The sequence below is a fragment of the Rhincodon typus genome, chromosome 9 (assembly GCF_021869965.1).
Source record: "Rhincodon typus isolate 14 chromosome 9, sRhiTyp1.1, whole genome shotgun sequence".
NCBI lineage: Eukaryota > Metazoa > Chordata > Chondrichthyes > Orectolobiformes > Rhincodontidae > Rhincodon > Rhincodon typus.
The window spans coordinates 32,562,729-32,582,595 of NC_063340.1; the positions used below are offsets into that span (position 1 = coordinate 32,562,729).

Sequence of the window (19,867 nt, forward strand, 5' to 3'; positions counted from 1 at the left end):
GGAACATTCCTATCTGGCGATTGTTGCGCAGTGTCCATTCATCCATTGTTGTAGTGTCTGCATGGTTTCGCCAACATACCATGCCTTGGGGCATCCTTGCCTGCAGTATAGGAGGTAGACAACATTGGCCGAGTCACATGAGTATCTGCCATGTACATGGTGGGTGGTGTTCCCACATGTGATGGCAGTATCCATGATGATGATCTGGAAGGTCTTGCAGAGGTTGCTGTGGTCTCATCCTCGACCACAACGTCTTCACCTTTAACAACCAGTTCTTCTACTAGACACAATGAACAGCCATAGGGACAAAATCTGCACCCCAATATGCCAACATTTTCATACACAAGTTCAAGCAAGACTTCTTTGCTGCACAGGACCAACGCTATACACCAGATACATTGACAACATTGTCTTCATTTGGACTTATGGCAAGAAATCACTGAAAGGACTACGCAACAATATCAACAAGTTTCATCCTACATCAGACTTATCATGGACTACTCTTCAGAATCACTCAGTCTTGGACACATGCATCTCCATCAAGGACAGGCACTTAATCACCTCACTCTACTGCAAGCCCATGGGTAACTTAATGACGCTGCACTGGTCTAGCTTCCACCATCACAATGTTAAAGAAGCCATCCCTTACAGACAAGCCCTACGTATACACAGGATGTGCTCAAACGAGAAGGAACACAATGGACATCTAAAGATGCTGAAAGTCGCCCTCATAAAAATGGAATATGATGCTCAACTCATCAGTTGCCAGTTCCAACGTGCCACAGTGAAAAATCACAACAACCTCCTCAGAAGACAGGCACAGGACAGTATGCTTCATTGTTCAGTAATTCCCCAGAGTGGAGAAACTACGCCATGTTCTTCGCCACCTTCAACATGTCATTGATGACGACAAACACCTTGCCAAGGTCATCCCTACACTTCCATTTCTCACCTTCAAACAACCACCAAACCTTAAACAGACCATCGTTTGCAGCAAACTACCCAACCTTCAGGACAACATCGACCACAACCCTGCACAAACCTGCCACAGCAACATCTGTAAGACATGCCAGATCATCGAAATGGATACTGCCGTCACATGCGGGAACACCACCCACCATGTATACGGCAGATACTCAGCCAATGTTGTCTACCTTATACGTTGCACACAAGGATGCCCAGAAGCATGATATATTAGTGAGACCATGCAGATGCCACGCAACAATCGCCAGACAATAATGTTGCCTCCCAGTCAGGGAATACTTCAGCGGTCAAAGACATTCAGCCTCCAATCTTCGGGTATGTGTCCTCCAAGGCGGCCTTCGAGATATACAACAACACAGAATCGCTGAGGAAAAACTGATAGCCAAGTCCCATACCCATGAAAATGGCCTCAATCATGATCTTGGGTTCATGTCACACTACATGTAACCCCACCATACTGTTTTGTATTTGTAAAATCTTCCTTACTGTCCAGTTTTGACACCATCACCTTGATAACCAGTTATGATCCTCTACCTTAATTAGTTAATATATTTTAGGATTACTTGTTAGGATTACTCATCATATATCTATCATGTTATTCCAGCCATTTGGTTGGTCTCCAGCACCATCCTATTTTCAATTTTTGGTAATCATCTCTCTGCCTCAAATCAATCAGATCATAAGTCATCCCTTCACTTGCTATTCAGCTGTTACAACTTTACTCACACCATCTGACACTTTTGATCACCTGCAGAGACTTGTTATTTAGCCAGTTGACACTCCACTCACACCAATTTTCTGTCACTAGGGGAGGCGATGGCCTAGTGGCATCATCAATAGACTGTTAATCCAGAGAGACAGATATCATTCCAGGGACCCAGTTTCAAATCCTGCCACAGCAGATGGTGGAATTTGAATTCAATATATATCTGGAATTAAGAGTCTAATAAGACCATGAATCCATTGTCTTTTGAAGTTGGTTGGCTCGCCGAGCTGGTTTCTTGTTTCGCAGATGTTCGCCAGCCAGCCAACCAACTTCAGCAACCTCAACACCCACAACCCGAGCTACAAATCTACTCCAAAATCCATTGTCGTTTGTTGGAAGAACCCATCTGGTTCACTAATGTCCTTTAGGGAAGGAAACTGCCATCCTTACCTGGTCTGTCCTACTATGTAACACCAGACTCTCAACTGCCTTCTGGGCAATTAGGGATGGGCAATAAATGCTGCCTAGCCAGTGATGCCCTCATCCCGTGAATGAATAAAGAAAAAAAATTTTATGATCTTTTGATTTCTCCGCCTACAAATTCTGTGCCTGTGTGCTTCTCTTCACTTCACCTGATGAAAGAGCAACACTCTGAAAGCTTGTGATTTCAACTAAACCTGTTGGACTATAACGTGGTGTTGTGTGACTTCTGACCTTTATAAATGTGAACATTTTGCAACCAGGATCATTGGATACTGAGCCAAGGTAGGATTTCTGGCTACTTATTCTTGCTCCTAGCCCAAGATATAATGAAAACAACTATATATTTGTTAATGTCTTCCCAAGTTCAATCTGCACAGCCAGATTGACAGTCTTGAATTTGCTGTCAACATAATTCTTAGCATACTCAGGATTATGGTGTAATTGGACAACATTTGCAAATCATATTTAACTTCAAATGTGAATTTGAGCACAGGATAAACCCAAATGACCCCATTTAAAAGATGCATAAAGAAATTCTTATATGCAGCTACAGATTTAAATATAGAAAACATATCAACACATTGGGAACATGCAAGGGGTAGGAAGTTAGTTGTCATTCCATTGAAGGCCCGTTTTTCATAGAACTCAAAGATCAGTGCAAGAACTGGACAAAGCAAGATCCCATGCCATTGCCATCTATTTGGATATATTCAAGTGGTGTTCACACTTCAAGTGCACGCTGTTTCTTTTACCTTCATTTTTCCCTCTTTTGCACGACTTCCTGTGAAGATCTTGCTTAAACTATGTCCATTCAATGACCACATTGTCTTGTAAAATTCCACAAAACGCTCTACTACTGTCTTCTTAACAGCCACTCCCAAGCTCTCTAGCTGGCTGTACAAAACCTATGAAGAGCAAAGAATATGATTCCAAAACAATGAAACAACATCAATGGTTTTATTTCATGTAGCCAAGAAATGTTAGTTAAATTATTTATACGGCCCTCACCTTTAAACTTTTTTTTAAAGTCACCATACGACACAAACTATTTTCCAGCTGAGAACAGTCATTCATCATTATTATTATTTTTAGACATTTTCTGACCAATCTGTTTAGAGATGTTATTACACACTTTGAGAATAGATGGGACTTGAACCCGGGATTCCTCGCGGAGAGGTAAGGAAACTACCACTGTGCCACAAGAGCCCTTATTTCTGTTTGTACGTTTGGTGTGATGCAACAGATAATGAACTGTATGATCATGAGTGCACAAAGCAATAGCCTTCTACTCTAGTAACATGATGAAGTGAGACTACATATAAAATAAATGCAACAATATCCTGCAAAAAATTCTAAATTGAGTACTATTACACAAGTTTTTCAAGGATTCACATTTTCAGGGAAATTGATTCCCAGGGGTAAAAGGGTACAGGATGTGTTATTAATCACTGTGCATTGATTGCATTGAGGATAGCATGTAAAATCTGTGCTAATTAACCTGGTCAATCCATTAATCAGCATGATCTTACTGTTCAAGAAGCCCCAAATTAGGTGTGTGCATCATGTGACTGCAAATTGTGCAATGTGGCTGCAAATCGCGCAATGTGGCTGCAAATTGCATGGACATTGTCTACAGGATTACTTGGCAGAAGCTGGTAGACTGCATGCACCAATGCTCTCTGTTGTTGCACTGGAAGTAGATGACAGGGAAGCTCCACTACAACCACTAAGCAGTCGAGAACCTTCCACTTGTAATGATGTACAGCAACAGTTTATCAATGAGATGAGAGCAAGTATAGTGGATATTTGGATATGGCTGCAGAGCAACTAAAAGATCATTGATCTGACTTCTCTTAACAGCCACACCACTCAGAACCTTACTAAATGCTGAATTCACAACACTCCCATTCTCCACTAACTGGAATCGGTGACAATCAGAATATTGAGTTCTTTAATGTCACCTTCACGAACCTGGTAAACAAACTTCCCACAACTCATGTCCCAGAACAGCTATTCAACTATGAAAACCACACTATCCAAATATCTCTCAATATCTACATGACCATATTCCATTTTGCAGGAAGTGTTGCAGTATAATGCAAGAAACTGCTACTGGTGAAGGAGCAACATATTTGCTAAGGAGAAACAGGGTGGATCGCATGTGGAATGAACTTCCTGATGAAGTGGTAGATAGATGAATAGGAAAGGTTTGGAAGAATATGTGCCAGGAGCAGCCAGGCGGGACTAGTTTAGTATGGGATTATATTCGGCATGGACTGGATGACTGAAGGGTCTGCTTCCGTGCTGCATGACTCGATGATTCACTTCATTGGCTGTGGAAGCCACCTTGATGGAGCTTCTTGTGACAACAAAACAACTTCTACTGCAGCATAGAACACTGCCTGAAAACTCAGCTTAATTCTGGGTGCCACTGTTAAAATGAGCAGGACATCATTGCATTATAGGACTCTACTCTTTTGAAGTGCTGAGATGTTAATCCCCGAAAATATAATCGTTTTCAATGGATGAACAAGCTGTTTTCCTCACACAGGATAACACATAATCTACTTCAACAGCTCCACACTCACAGTGCCTTTCACTGGTGCCTGACAGCTATGAAGTCATCAATATAATGAAATAATCCTTCAAGGTCACTGAGTTTTCCCTGCAATGAGGAAATGCCAACTAACATTTAGTGAAAGAATACAATGTGATGGAATCACAAAGTCAATTGGCTGGAATGCCAGTGTCAACTGGCTGTGGTATTTTTAAGCAGTGCTGATAAGATCACATAGGCATCTGCCCATCCACTGCCTGTCGACAGGGTTTAAGGGCCCTGCAACGTGAAGATCCAGTCCAAAGTCTGCTGGCCAATCAGATGGGCAACTGGCAGCACTGCTGGGAGCAATGGGGCCCCCAGAAGGGAAAGGTGAGTGAGGAGAGCTCACTGGGAGGTCCAGTAGTGTGGTAGCCATAGTGGAAGATGGGAGGCAGCACCTACCACTAGGATCTCTCCATGGGAACTAGGTGTTCAAACAATAGCATTTCCACTTCCCGCACCCGCGCCCCTCACCCCCACCAACTCAAGCGCTCACACGGTGGCCTACCTAGAGTTAACATGTAGTCCTAGCACCCTTTGCCACTGGTAGAGCTCCTGCTGGCCTGTAGGCAGGATTGTTCTCAACCTTCCTCAACTCTGGATAACGGCAGGGCAGAAGATTGGAAAGGTTTTACAACCTGCCCCTTCAGATTGATCTACATTACACTATCACCACCAAAGTGATGAGTGCATTAAATTCTGTCCAACCAGTGGACTTCTGGCAAATGAGAACTTCGTGTTGTGGCTAATGACATAAAATGTAGTGACCTAGTTCTGTGATTATCAGGCAAGTAGTTAGCATCAATGGAGATCCTATCAGCAAGCAACTCCTGAAAGTCCAACATTTATCAACATCCTTCCACATATTGGATATTGTTGAGAGCTGTCCAGGCCGGACATCTTGATATCTGAACAGCTACAAAAAATTTAAAAGGATAATGAAATACTATTGCTTATTTCACAGGCCTCGAAGGCAAAAGGGTGGTTACTGATTTTATACAGATGTTATATAAAAATCTGGTTAGACTGCAATTAGGTCTGGGAACTGCTCTTCCAAAAGAGTAAATTGACCTTTGAGAGGGTGCATTGTAGATGCACCAAAATTATGCCAAGGCTATAAAGCTAAATTTATAAGAACAGATTCCATACGTTATGCTTGAATTCTCTGTGTTTCAAAGGTAATACAATGATCTAATTGGCATGTTTAAGATGATTTAATGCATTAAAGAAAAATAGGGGGAAACTATTTCCTCGTGTGAAGGAGTTTGAAATATGAAAAATAGACGAGAACAACTAAGGGGTGATGTCAGCCAGCAAAGTGCCATCCAGAATAATTGGAAGAAATAACTTGTGCTGTAGATAAGGGGAAAGCAGTGTATTATACTTAGATTTCTAGAAGGCATTTGCTAAGGTGCCAAATCAAAGGTTAATGTTGAAAATAAAAGCTCATGGTGCAGGGAGTAATATATTGGCATGGACAGATTTGCAGTTAAGTAGAAGAAGAGAGTAGGAACATATGTCTTTTTCAGGCCGGCAGGATACCATGAGCAGTGTGCCATGTGGGTTGATACCAGGGCCTCAATTTGTCTAAATGATTGAATGAAGGTACTGAAGATATGGTAGCTAAGTTTGTTAATGACACAAAGATAGGCAGGGGAGCGAGTTGTGAAAAGAACATAAGGAGCCTTCAAAATGTTATAGATAGGTTAAATGAGTGGGAAAAGATCAAGCAAATAGAGTACAATGTTGAGAAGTGTGAAATTGTCCATTTTGGGAAAAAGAATAAAAAAGAATACTGTCTAACTGGTGGGAGGTTGCAAAGCTCTGAGATGCAGAGAGTTCTGGGTATTCTCGTGCATGAATCACTGTAGGTTAGTAACCAGGAAAGCAAGTAATCAAGAGGTCATGGAAGGGTCTTTAAAAAGACAGCTGGGTAGAGCTTAGAAATAAAAAAGGCATGAAAGTGCACTGCCGCAGGGATCAGAGCTGGGGCCGCAACTGTTTATAATTTACATAGATGATTTGGATTTGGGGACCACTTGTAGTGTGTCAAAGTTTGCAGATGACACTAAGATGAGTAGTAGAGCAAAGTGGTGGAGGACTCAAATGTTGCAGAGGGATATAGATAGCTTAAGTGAGTGGGTGAAGGTCTGGCAGTTAGAATTCAATTTTGATAAATGTGAAGTCATCCATTTTGGGAGGAATAACAGTAAAAAGGTCTACTACTTGAAAAGGTGAAAAATTGCAGTATGCTGCTGTGACCTAGGTGTCCTTGTGCATGAACCACAGAAGGCTGGTTTGCAGGTACAGCAGATAATTAAGAAGACAACTGAAATTTTGTTGTTCACTGCTAGAGGGATTGAGTTTAAAAGCAGGGAGGTTATGTTGCACCTGTAGAGGGTGCTGGTGAGGCCACACCTGGAGTAGTGTGCGCAGTTTTGGTCTCTTTACTTGAGGAAGGATGTACTGGCAGTGGAAGGGATCGCAGGAGGAGATTCACTACATTGATTCCGGAGTTAAGAGGGTTGGCTTACGAGGAGAAGCTAAATAGACTGGGATTATATTCACTGGAATTTAGAAGAATGAGGGGGGATTTTATAGAAATGTATAAAATTATGAAGGGAATAGATAAGATAGAAGCAGGAAGGTTGTTTCCACTGACTGGTGAAACTAGAACAAGAGGGCATAGCCTCAAAATTAGGGCGACCAGTTAGGACTGAATTGAGGAGGAACTTCTTTACCCAAAGGGTTGTGAATCTGTGGAATTCCCTGTCCAGTGAAGTAGTTGAGACTTCCCCATTGAGTGTTTTTAAAGCTAAGATGGGTAATTTTTTGACTAGTAAAGGAATTAAGGGTGACAGGGTGGGTAAGTGGAACCAAGACCATGAAAAGATCAGCCATGATCTTATTGAATGGTGGAGCAGGCTCAAACGGCCAGACGGCCTACTCCTACTCCTGGTTCTTATATTCTTTTGTGTTCTTATGAGATTATACAACAGACCTCCAAACTATCAGAGCAAGATACAGGAGCAAATGTGTTGGGAAATCACAGAAAAGTGCGAAAGAAACAGGGTAATAGCTGTAGGGGATTTCAACTTTGCTAACATTAACTGGCAGCGCCTTAGTATGAAAGGATTGGACAGGACAACATGGACTTTTTAAAAGCATTCTTTTTGTGCCAATACACAGATAATCCTTCGAGAAATAAAGCAGTGTTAGATCTAATCGTAGGAAGTGAAGCCAGTCAAGTGGTTGAAGTTTCAGTAAGCAAGCATTCTGGGGATATTGACCATACTTCTGGAAGTTTCAAACTCATTATGAAAGGGGATAAGGATAGTGCAGAAGTTAAAAGTCTAAACTGGTGGAAGGTCAATTTCAATATCATGAGACAGGATTTGGCATAAATTAACTGGGAGCAGCTACTTACAGGCAAGTTTACATTTGGAAAGCGGGAGTCTTTTAAAGTAGTATAGTGTGAATTCAAGGGTCGTCGTGTTTCTTGAAGACAGAGGGGCAACGGCAGCAAGTCCACAGAATTCTATATATCATGCATTTGATAAAGAAACAGAAAGGAAGCATACATCAAGTACAGTGCACTAAAACTAGGGAAGGATCTTCAAAAGTAGGGGATTGGATAAAATAGAAATTAGGAGGCCAAAGAGTGGGCACAAAATATCTCTCGCAGGTAGGATCAAGGTTTTTTTTTAAAAATAAGTATATTAAGAGTAACAGGGATACCAGGAAAGGGTGGGATCTATTACAGAACAAAAGGGCCTGTGTGTGGAGCCAGAGGACATGGGTGGAATCTTAAATCAACACTCTTCATCTGCATTCACAGAGGAGAAAGACATTGTAGCTGGGGATTTCAGATTGACAGGTTCTAGGCTATGTTAAGATTAATAAAGTGGAAGTATTAGATATTTCAGCAGGCATGCAGGTGCATAAATCCCCAGGGCCTGATGTGTCTCAGGCTGCTACAGGAGGCAATGAAGGAGATTGCTGGGGCGCTGGCTGATAATATTTAATACTTTGCTGGCGCCAGGTGAAGTGCCAGATGAATGGAGGATAGGTAATGTGGTTTCTTTGTTCAAGGGCAACAGGGATAGGCCAGGTAATTGCAGACTAGTTAGTCTGAAATCAGTAGCAGGGAAATTATTGGAAAAATTCTGAGGGAAAGGATTAATCTTGGAAAGGACTGATCAGGAATAGTCAGCACGGATTTATTATAGGGAGATCCTATCCAAATTTAATTGAGTTTTTTGAAAAGGTGATTAAATATATTGATGAGCTTAGTGCAGTTAATGTGGTTTACATGGGCTTCAGTAAGGCCCCTGACAAAGTCCCACACGAAAGGCTGGTCCAAAAGGTAACAGCCCATAGGATCCAAGGCAAGTTCTCAAACTGGATCCAAAATTGGCTTGCAATCAGGAGGCAAAGGGTGATGGTGGAGGGATGTTTTTGTGATTGGGAGCCTGTGACCAGCAATGTACCACAGGATCAGAGCTGGGACCCTTCTTGTTTGCTAGTATTTAACAATTTAGATGTGAATGTAGAAGGTACAATTAGTAAGTCTGCAGATGACAATAATTGTCAGTGTTGTTGATAGTGAGAAAGATGGTCTTGGGTTAGTCTGATATTGATCAGTTGCTAAATTGGCAGAGTAACAGAGAAGGAATCTAATCCTGAAAAGTGTGAGGTGGTGCATTTTGGTAGGTCTATTAAGGGAAGGATATGCACAGTAAATGGTAGATCCCTAAGAAACACTGAGGAACAAAGGAACCTCCGTATACAAGGGCAAGGGTAGGGCCCATTAAGGACCACAACAGTAATTTGATTATGGAGCTAGAGGATATAGGTAGGGTTCTAATACTTTGAGTTGGTTTCCATTAGTGAGAGGAACGTTGTGGGTAAAGAAATCAGGTCTATGATATAGTTGAAAAGATTAACTAGATAGATAGAGAGGATGCTTTGGGCAGTCTGGCAGACTTAATAGCAGATAAATCTCCAGGGCTGGATGAAATGTTCCCAGGTTTGCAAGTGAGGCAAGGAATAAATTAGCAGGAATGCTTGCAAAAATTTTCAATTTCTCTCTGGCCACAGGAGAGGTGCCAGAGAACTGGAGGATAGCCAATGTGATATTGTTATTCAAGAAGGGAGCAAGGAATAAACCAGGAAACTACAGGCCAGTCTATTACTGGAAGAAATTCTGAAGGACGGAGTTAATCTGCATTTGAAGAAGCAGGGGTAAATCAAGAACAGTTGGCATGGTTTGTTAAGGGGAGGACATGTCAGACCAACTTGGTTGAACTTTTTTTGAAGAGATGAAGAGATGACCAATGTGTAGATGAGGGCAATGTTTTTATTCGAGTCTACTTTAGCTCGGCCTTCGATAAGGCCCCACATCAGAGACTGACAGCAAAAATAAGAACCCATGAGATCCAAGGAAATTTGGCAAATTGGATCTATAAGTGGTTGAGTGGCAGGAAGCAGACAGTGATGGTTGAGGAGCATTTATCCAAATAGAAGTGTGCCAAATGGGGTCCCACAGGAGTCAGTGATGGGGTCCTTGCTCTTTGTGGTTTATATAAATGATTTAGAGTTCAATGTAGGAGGGTTGGTCAGTAAGTTTGCAGATGATACAACAATTGGTGGCATGGAAAATAGTGAGGAGGGTAGCCTTGACTACAAGAGGCTATAGATGGGCTGATAGTGGCAAATGGAATTCAATCCAGATAAACGTGAGGTGATACACTTGGGCAGGACAAACAAGGCAAAGGGAATGCATAATAAACAAGGATCAGGGGAACCTTGCTGTGAATGCACACCAGTCTCTCAATGTATCAGGACAGGTTGATAATGTGATTAAGATAGCATACAGTATACTTCTTGAAAAAATTCATTCATGGAGTGAAGGCATTGCCAGCTTGGCCTGCATTTATTGTCCATCCCTAGCAGTCCAGAGGGCAGGTAAGAGTCAACCACATTGCTGTGGGTCTGCAGTCACATATAGGCCAGACCAGGTATGGTCACTTTTCTTCCCTAAATGACATTACTGAACCAGATGCATTCCAGAACATTACCCGGGTCTCTGGCTTAACAGTTCAGCGATACCACAACGCCATCACCTCCCCATGCCTGAACTAATAAAGGCAAGCAGACAGTTTAAGAGCAGTGAGGTTATGCAAGGACTGTGTAAAATGTTGGTTAGGCCACAGTTAGAGTTGTGTGCAGTTCCAGAATCCACAGTAAGGAGGGATGTGATTCATACTGGACAAGGTGTAGAGGAGATTTACCAGGATGTTGCCCAGGCTATAAGGTTTCAGTTATGAAGGGAAATTGGACAGACTCCCTTAGAACAGAGGAGATTGAGAGGGATCATGATTGAGATGTATGAAATTACAAGAGGCATGGATAGGGTAGACAGGAGGAAACTTTTCTTCTTGAAGAAGGGGTCAATGACCAGGGTACATAGATTTAACGCAAGGGGCAGAAAATTTCAAAGAGATGTGAGGAGAAACTTCTTCATCCAGAGAGTGGAAGGAATCTGGAACTTACTGCCTGTAAGTGTGTTAGAAGCAAAAACCCATATAACATTTAAGAAGTTTATTTGCGATGCCAAGGCATACAAGGCTATGAACCAAGTGCTGGAAAATGGGATTACAGTACCTGGGTGGTTGTTTTTGACTTGCATGGATGTGATGGGCTGAAGGATCTTTTTCTGTGCTTTAGATCTTATAACTTTAGGAAAGGTTACATTATCAGAATTTACAAATCAAATCAGCAGTGACTTCATTAAAACACAAGATCTGAGGGGAGTTGGCCATGTAGTTGTGGAAAGGATGTTTCCTCTTGTGAGAAAATCTGGAGCTGGGATCACAGAAACATAGAAAATAGGTGCAGCAGTATACTATTTAGCCCTTCAAACCTGCACCACCATTCAATATGATCATGGCTGATCATGCAATTTCAGTATCCCATTCCTGCTTTCTCTCCATACTCCTTGATCCCTTTAGCCACAAGGGCCATGTCCCACTCCCTCTTGAATATATTTAATGACTGGCCCTAACAACTTTCTGTGGGAGAGAATTCCAAAGGTTCACAACTTTGAGTGAAGACATTCTTCCTCATCTCAGTCCTGAATGGCTTGCCCCTTATTCTTACACTGTGACCCCTAGTCCTGGACTTCCCCAACATCAGGAACATTCTTCCCGCATCCAGCCTGTCTAGTCCCATTAGGATTATGAGTTTCTATGAGATCCCCCCTCATTCTTCCAGATTCCAGCATGATCCAGTCTTTCATCATATGTCAGTCCTGCCATCCCAGGAATCAACGTGGTGAACCTTCGCTGAACTGCCTCAATAGAAAGAATGTCCGTCCTCAAACTAGGAGACCAAAACTGCACACAATACTTGCACACAATAGTTTAATAATAAGGGGTCACTCATGTTTTTCCTCTGAGGTTTGACTGTCTTTGGAATTCCTTTCCTCAAAAGGCAATAGATGCAGAATCTTTAAATATTTTTAAGACAGAGCTAGATAGATTCTTGATTACCATGGAGATGAAAGCTTAGCAGGGATATGCAGTAGTGTAGAATTAAGATTAAAATCAGATCAGTCATGATCTTATTGAATGGCCTAGCAGGCTCGAATGGCCGAGTAGCCTACTCTTGTCCATTGTATGTACATTCCTGCTCCAAAAAGCAAATGAACCTCCCAATTTTTAATGGACAGCCTCACAACTGAAGTTGATAGTTGTTTGTAAGGAAAAGGTATTAATGGTTATGAAACCAAGGCAAGTCGATGGAGTTCAGATACACATCAACAATGATCCAATTGGTTACTAGAACAGATTCAAGATATTGCATAAGCTATTCTTATGCCTGTGTTTTTACTGTATTTTATCAAGACATGCTTTCCAACATCGCCTTCAAAATTGGCTTCAATTTCCTCAAAAAATAAAATGATTACCTCCAATGCCACGTAAGACTGGACACTGTTTGTCCGATCCAGACAATCAAGGCAATTTGTTCGGAGCACACCTGACTGCAGACTTAAAAGAATAGATACAATTAATGATAGAAGCTCAAAGTTTTACTTCTGCAGAATAGATCGAACATTATTCAATCTTAAGGTTGCAAACTCCAATTACTGTAGAAGACCAGGAATCCTGACTAAAGGTCAAATGCAAAAATAAACTGTTGTCAGTGATATTGTAATTTATGATATCAATGAATTTTCAGCAATAGTGTACTTTTCTGAACAATCTGAAAATGTTGGTACTGCATCTAGAGATTCAGAAGCAGAGATAAGTATTGTACTCCCACTTGAGATGGAAAGAGAATAAATTTCTTCTTTTAAAGAGTTTTTAACCTTTGGAATTCACTACTCCAGCCAGGAGGCTGGATTACTGAATTTATTCTGACAGAAAGAGGTTTAAATAATTCAGGAAAAGACTGGGCACCAAAATGAAAGATTGAAAAGTATAGACAGACAGAGCATAGGGAAAAACAAAGACACTTACCAGCAGAATATTACTGAAATAGCACAGATCACAGAATTTACAGAAAGTTCAATGTCAGGTAGGGAGTGAATTTATATTAACGGAGGAAGTGTGGTTAATAAGGTTGAGCTACAGGCAAAGATGGAAATGATGTAGTGGCAGTAACGGAGACTCAGCCCAAACTTGGACAGAATCATTAATATTCCTAGGTATAAGGTATCAGGGACAATGGGGAAGGGAAAAAGGAGTAACAATTTTGATTTAAATAAAATGTCACAACACTATGAAAAGTAAATACCCTGAGATGTTAATGATTGCTGTTAAGAAACAAACAAGGATCAACTTCAAGCTTGTGTATTTCTCAGGCCATCAAACAGCGAGGATGAGAATGTGGGATGGCGAAACATTATGCTCAGAGAGGCGAGAACAGTATGGTCATTTATTGAACATTTGTCAGCATCTAGCACTTGTACGACTGAAAATTAAGGTGCATGAACTATCAAATAGTGATAATAGGAAACTAAATGGGACTTTTGTGTGATTGAGGACAAACAGGAGGAAGAAGTTTTCAAATGCATGTATAGGTGAACTTTCTTGATTAGTATGCCACTGTTCAATATATTAAGTAGCATTATTGGATCTAATCCTGAGGAATAAAGTGTGAAAAATGGTGCATGTCAGTGTGGAAGCATGTAGCAAGTAGTGATCAGAGTTGGGTAAGTTACAGAGTGTGACAAGGGACAATCTAAAATAAAAACACAAATTGGAGGCCACCAAATTTCAGAAAATTGAAGAGGCCCAGATAAATTGGAGTCAAAGACTAGCAAATTGAAATGTAACAAAGCAAGAGTGATCTTTAAAGAGGAAATGGCTATGCTACAACTTATGTGCATTCACAGAAATGAGGGAAAAGGAAGGCAAGCAAAATTACAAGGGAGTTTTAAAAAAGTGATAAAGCAAGAAAAGAGGCAATTTAAAGATAATGCAGTGAGATTCAGGCTGAAATTGGAAAGTATAGAGGAGAAGTTGAAAAGCAAATGGACGGAATGGATGGAAAACATAGCACTGTCAGCCAACGTAAAAGGGAATCTAAAGATCTTCCGCAGGCACATTATCAGTGAAAGGATAAAAGTAAATTACCATGGATGTTGGAGCTTGGAAATAAATATACCAAGTGCTGGAAAATCTCAGCAAGTCTGGAAGCATCTATGAAGACAGAAAGAGTTAACATTTCAAGTCCATTGATTCTCCTTCAGATTCCTGATTCTATTTCCACAGATGCTATGGAGAGTTTTTCCAACAATCACTGTTTTAATTAACAAATAAAAGGGTTGTTAGAGGAGTAGTAGGTCAACTTTGGCAAAATAGAGATCTGCTGGCTGAGATACTCAAAGTATACTTAGCAGTAGCTACCAAAGAATATAACTTTGCCAAAATTTATAGTGAACCCAGATGTTGTTGGGATGCTGAATGACATGAAAAATCATTCAAGCAGAGTCAGCAGGTAAAGTGAATAAGTTACTTGGTCTATATGTTATGCAACCTTTGGATGCTGAAAAAGGTAAAAGTAGAAATTGCAAAAGTGCAGGCCACAATCATCCAATCCTCCTCAGACATGGGCTGAGGTTATACACTTGTTCAAAATAAGGACCAAGTTAAACCTGATGCATACAGTCAGTCAGTTTACTGTTGTTTGTGGGGGCACCTTTAGAAACAACAATCTGAGATTAAAAATACACTTAATCAAGTGACTGTTAGGTTATTATTTCAAGGAATGAGAGTATCGCTGGCAAGGGATTTGATCCCCATATGTGATTTTCCTCAAGAAAGGGATGGAGGTGCCTTCTTCAGTCATTAACAGACCAAATACCAATAGTATCCATTCACCCAAATTTTATACTTCTAGATTAACTCACTAATAATTCCAATCTCACAACTGCTCTAAAAGATGGACAGATACTGACCGAGCTACAATAAGTAAACGAGCCTCATCTTAGTGTGTCCTGCAGGAATAATAAACTGCACTGAGGACTACCAGGTCAGACACACTGTACTGTCCAAACCTGCATACAACTGACCTTCCTAAGCATTGGCTGACAGCTAGATTTAAAACATGTTTCATAATTTTAGTATGGCTACTGAATGGGCCAAATTTTTATACTGTAAAGGTAGAGTGTTGGCATAATTTGACTCTGCTACTGAATTGAAAATGAGATGTGCATGCACAGGAAGACAGCTCTACACCAATATACTGATTTGCTTAAGATACACGGTGTGACAACACTTAAATAGGAAAGTTCCTAACTGTAGAATGTACACCTCAAATAATCCAATTTAAGTCACTCGAAGTTCAGTTCCATGCTCACATAAAAACCGCAACGGACTAATGTATTGTCAGAATCTCACTGTGTCAAAAACAGTATAAGATGTTTTAAAAATGTGCATTTTTGCTTTGTGATGTGGGATAGCGAAACATTATGCTCAGAGAAGTGAGAACATTATGGTCATTTATTGAAAATTTGTCAGCATCAAGTGCTTGTACAACTAAAAACATCACGACAAATGCAGAATTATAGATCCCTCTTCCTTTTCACAAAAACGTGTTGGAATATGAAACATTCACTCTTTTCCAGCATGACATTTCAGATAACACGAGGAAATTTTTTTTCCTGAGAGGGTCATGAGTCTACGGACCTCCCATCCCCAAAACGTAAAGGAAGCAGGACCATTAAATATTTCTAGGTAGGTTCTTGACTAACAAGGGAGTTAATCAGGATTATTAGGAAATTACAGTTGAGGCCACAGTCAGATCAGACACAATCTTGTCAAATAGCGAAACAAATTCAAGGGCCAAATTGCCTATTCCTGCTCCTAATTCGCATATCCGCATGAATGGCATTATGCTTTGAAATCAAGATCAGAATTTTAAGTGTATTTTTTTCTATTTCTCACAACAGCCTCCCATATGGATCATCTCTCACAATTACTTCAAATGGCAAGACTATTTGTCTTATATCCAGAGTCCACCAGAATATGAAATAAACCTTCCGGTGTTCCTAACGTTTAGCAACTTACAGCAATCAGAATAAAGATCATTATCTCAGCTCATTAATTTATTTCACACAAACTCTAATGGAGTACTCCATCAAGGGGTTGTCAAACATTTTATTAAATGGTTATATCCTCCAGAAGCTAAATTTCTTAAACTATTAAATAAGTAGATCTCTAATTCTGTAAATATTAATTTCTACTACATTTAATTGTTTAATATGCACTGAGGACATGGCACCTAAACCGTCTTTTAGTCAACCAGACTAAATAATTTCAACAAGGAAAAAAAACTTTGTAATTTTACATGAATGGTGCAGTTTCAAAACTTTACCACTGAAAAGGAAGTAAAATAAGAAATCCTAAATACTCACCAGGGATATATGTGTTCACCACTAGTGAAAAAGCCAAATTTGTCCAAGTGCTCCTGCAGCTGAGGTTTTAGCAAGGAGTGCAGCTTCTCCACCCTTCCTCCTTTCACACAATGGTAATAGTCAAAATTTATCATCGGCGTGTCAGGGGCATAAGCAGAGGCCCACATCAATTTCTAGACAGGAAAAAAAAAACACTTATTATATAGTATCATTAATCTTCATATTTAAAGTCATAAGACATTCAGGAGAACTGACTCCCCAGAAAAAGGCTGAAGCAAACCAGGAAACCAACAGCACAACGTACAGATCAGCCTCAGTCTTATGTGGAGGTGTCGGTGTTGGAATGGGGGGGAACCAAGTTAGAAGTCACAGAACGCCAGGTTACCATTTAGCAGGGTCATTTGAAATCACAAGTTTTTGGTGTGCTGCTTCTTCATCATGTGAAGTACTCATCTTATGAGGTACTCAACCTGATGAAAGAGCAGTGCTCCAAAAGCTTGTGATTTCAATTAAACCTGTTGGACTATAAACTGGTGTCATGTGACATCTGACATTCACCCTGGAACATGCACACTGGACAGAAGCCTGATAGAATCTCAAGTAGCCACCCTTTTTAAGGGCAATTAGGGATGGGCAGTAAAAGCTGGCCAGCCGGCGACACCCACATACCATGAGTGAATAAAAACAGAATTGTACGTGCCACAGCAGATTTTATGCAGAGAACAGAACAATATTATGAACTAAAATGCTGTCTATATTCTGATGTGTCAAGAGTTAAAATTTCAGCATTGTCAGCCATTGAATTAGCCTTTCAACTTCTGTATAGTCATAGAGTCATAAAATCATACTGCAAGGGAACAGACCCTTCGGTCCAGCCAGCCCATACCGAACAAAATCCCAAACTAAACTAGTCCCACCTGCCTGCTCCTGGCCCACATCCCTCCAAACCTTTCCTATTCACGTACTTATACGCATGTCTTTTAAAAGTTGTAATTGCACCCAAATCTACCACTTCCTCAGGAAGTTCATTCCACACGCGAACAACCCTCTGATAGATCACAAACTAAAACGATACCAGGGTTCTAAAGTTTCCTTTTTCAAAAAGGATGTGGTACAAAGTGTGACTATAACAACACAATCCTAGCTAACCTGCTATCTTCCAACCTCAGTGTCAAAATCACCCAAATTCTGCTGCCCATTTCCTAAATTGTGCAAACTTCCATTTATAGAAACATTGAAGGAAGGAGGAGGAGGCCATTTAGCCCTTCGAACCTGCTCTGCCATTCTTCACGATCATGGCTGATCATCCAACTCAATAGCCTAATCCTGCTTTCGCCCCATAAACTTTGATCCCATTCGCCCCAACTGCTATAACTAGTTGCCTCTTGAATACATTCAAGTTTTGACATCAACTACTTCTGGTGGTAATGAATTCCACAGGCTCACCATTCTTTGGGTAAGAAATATCTCCTCATCTCCATCCTAAATCATCTACCCGAATCATCATACTGTGACCCCTGGTTCTGGACACACCAACTATCGGGAACATCCTCTCTGCATCTACCCTGTCCAGTCCTGTTAGAATTTTATAAATCTCTACGAGATCCCCCCTCATTCATCTGAACTCTAGCAAAAACAATCCCAACCTAGTCAATCTCTTCTCAAACATCAGACCTGCCATCCCTGGAATCAGCCTGGTAAACCTTCACGGGACTCCCTCGAGAGCAAGAGCATCCTTCCTCAGAAAAGGAGACCAAAACTGCACACAATATTCTAGATGTGGTCTCACAAAGGCCCTGCACAACTGCAGCAACACATCCCTACTCCTGTACTCGAAATCTCACACAATGAAGGCCAATATATTATTTGCTTTCTTTACACCTGCTGCACCTGTATGCTTACCTTCAGTGACTGGTCTACAAGGATGCTCAGGTCCCGCTGCACACTTCCCTCTCCCAATTTACAGCCATTCAGGTACTAATCTGCCTTCTTGTTTTTGCTTCTGAAGTGAATAGCTCACATTTAGCCAAATTATATTGCATCTGCCATTGATTTGCCGACTCACTCAACCTGTTGAGATCATGCTGAAGCATCTCTGCATCCTCGTCACAGTTCAGCCTCCCACCCAACTTAGTATCATCTGCAAACTTGGAGATGTCACATTTTGTTTCCTCGTCTAAATCATTAATATATATTGGGAATAGCTGGGCTTCCAGCACCAATCCCGGTGCCACCCCACTAGTTGCTGCCTGCCAATTTGAAAAGGACCCATTAATTCCTACTCTTTGTTTCCTCTCTGCCAACCAGTTTCCTATCCATTTCAATATACGTCCCCCAGTCCCAAGCATTTTAATTTTGCGCACTAATCTCTTAAGTGGGACTTTGTCAAAAGTTTTCTGAAAGTCCAAATATACTACATCGACTGGCTCCCCCTTGTCAACTCTGCTAGTTACATCTTCATAGAATTGCAACAGATTTGTCAAGCATGATTTCCCCTTTATAAATCCACATTGACTCTGTCTGATCCTGTCACTGCTTTCTAAATGCTCTGCTATAAAATCCTTGACAATGGATTCAAGAATATCCCCAACAACCGATGTTAGGCTCACTAGTCTATAATTCTGTGTGTTTTCTCTTTACCTCCCTTTTTGAATATTGGAGTGACATTAACTACCTTCCAATCTGCAGGGACTGTTCCAATGTCTATAGAATCCTGGAAGATGACCACCAATGTATCCACTATTTCTACAGCTACTTCCTTAAATACTCTGGGATGTAGATTATCAGGCCTTGGGATTTATTGGCCTTCAATCCCAACAATTTTCCCAGCTCCATTTCTCTACTAATATTGATCTCCCTTAGTTCTTCCCGCTCACTAAATCTTGCATCCTCCAACAATTCTGGTATCTGATTTGTGTCCTCTTTTGTGAAGACAGAGCCAAAGTATGTATTCAGTTCCTTAGCCATTTCTTTATTCCCTATTATACATTCCTCCATTTCTGCCTGTAGGGAGCCTACATTTGTTTTGAACCAATCTCTTTCTCTTCATGTACCTATAGAAACTCTTAGCATCAGTCTTTATGTTCCCTGCAAGCTTATTTTCGTAATCTATTTTCCCCTTCTTAATCAATCCCTTGGTCCTTCTTTGATGAATTCTAAACTTCTCCCAATC

General features: G+C 40.8%; 1 protein-coding gene across 6 annotated transcripts in view; it reads right to left on the minus strand.

Annotated features, from left to right (window-relative positions):
- The window catches only part of LOC109927188 (synaptojanin-2-like), a 182,334-nt gene that overhangs the window by 77,339 nt on the left and 85,128 nt on the right, over window positions 1–19,867 (minus strand). For all 6 annotated transcript variants that reach the window (XM_048601190.1, XM_048601187.1, XM_048601189.1 and 3 more), the window contains 3 exons: window positions 16,696–16,868; window positions 12,742–12,823; window positions 2,926–3,078 (listed from right to left, as the gene is read on the minus strand). In XM_048601190.1, the coding sequence (XP_048457147.1) occupies window positions 2,926–3,078; window positions 12,742–12,823; window positions 16,696–16,868 (408 nt within the window). The remainder of the gene's footprint in view (window positions 1–2,925; window positions 3,079–12,741; window positions 12,824–16,695; window positions 16,869–19,867) is intronic.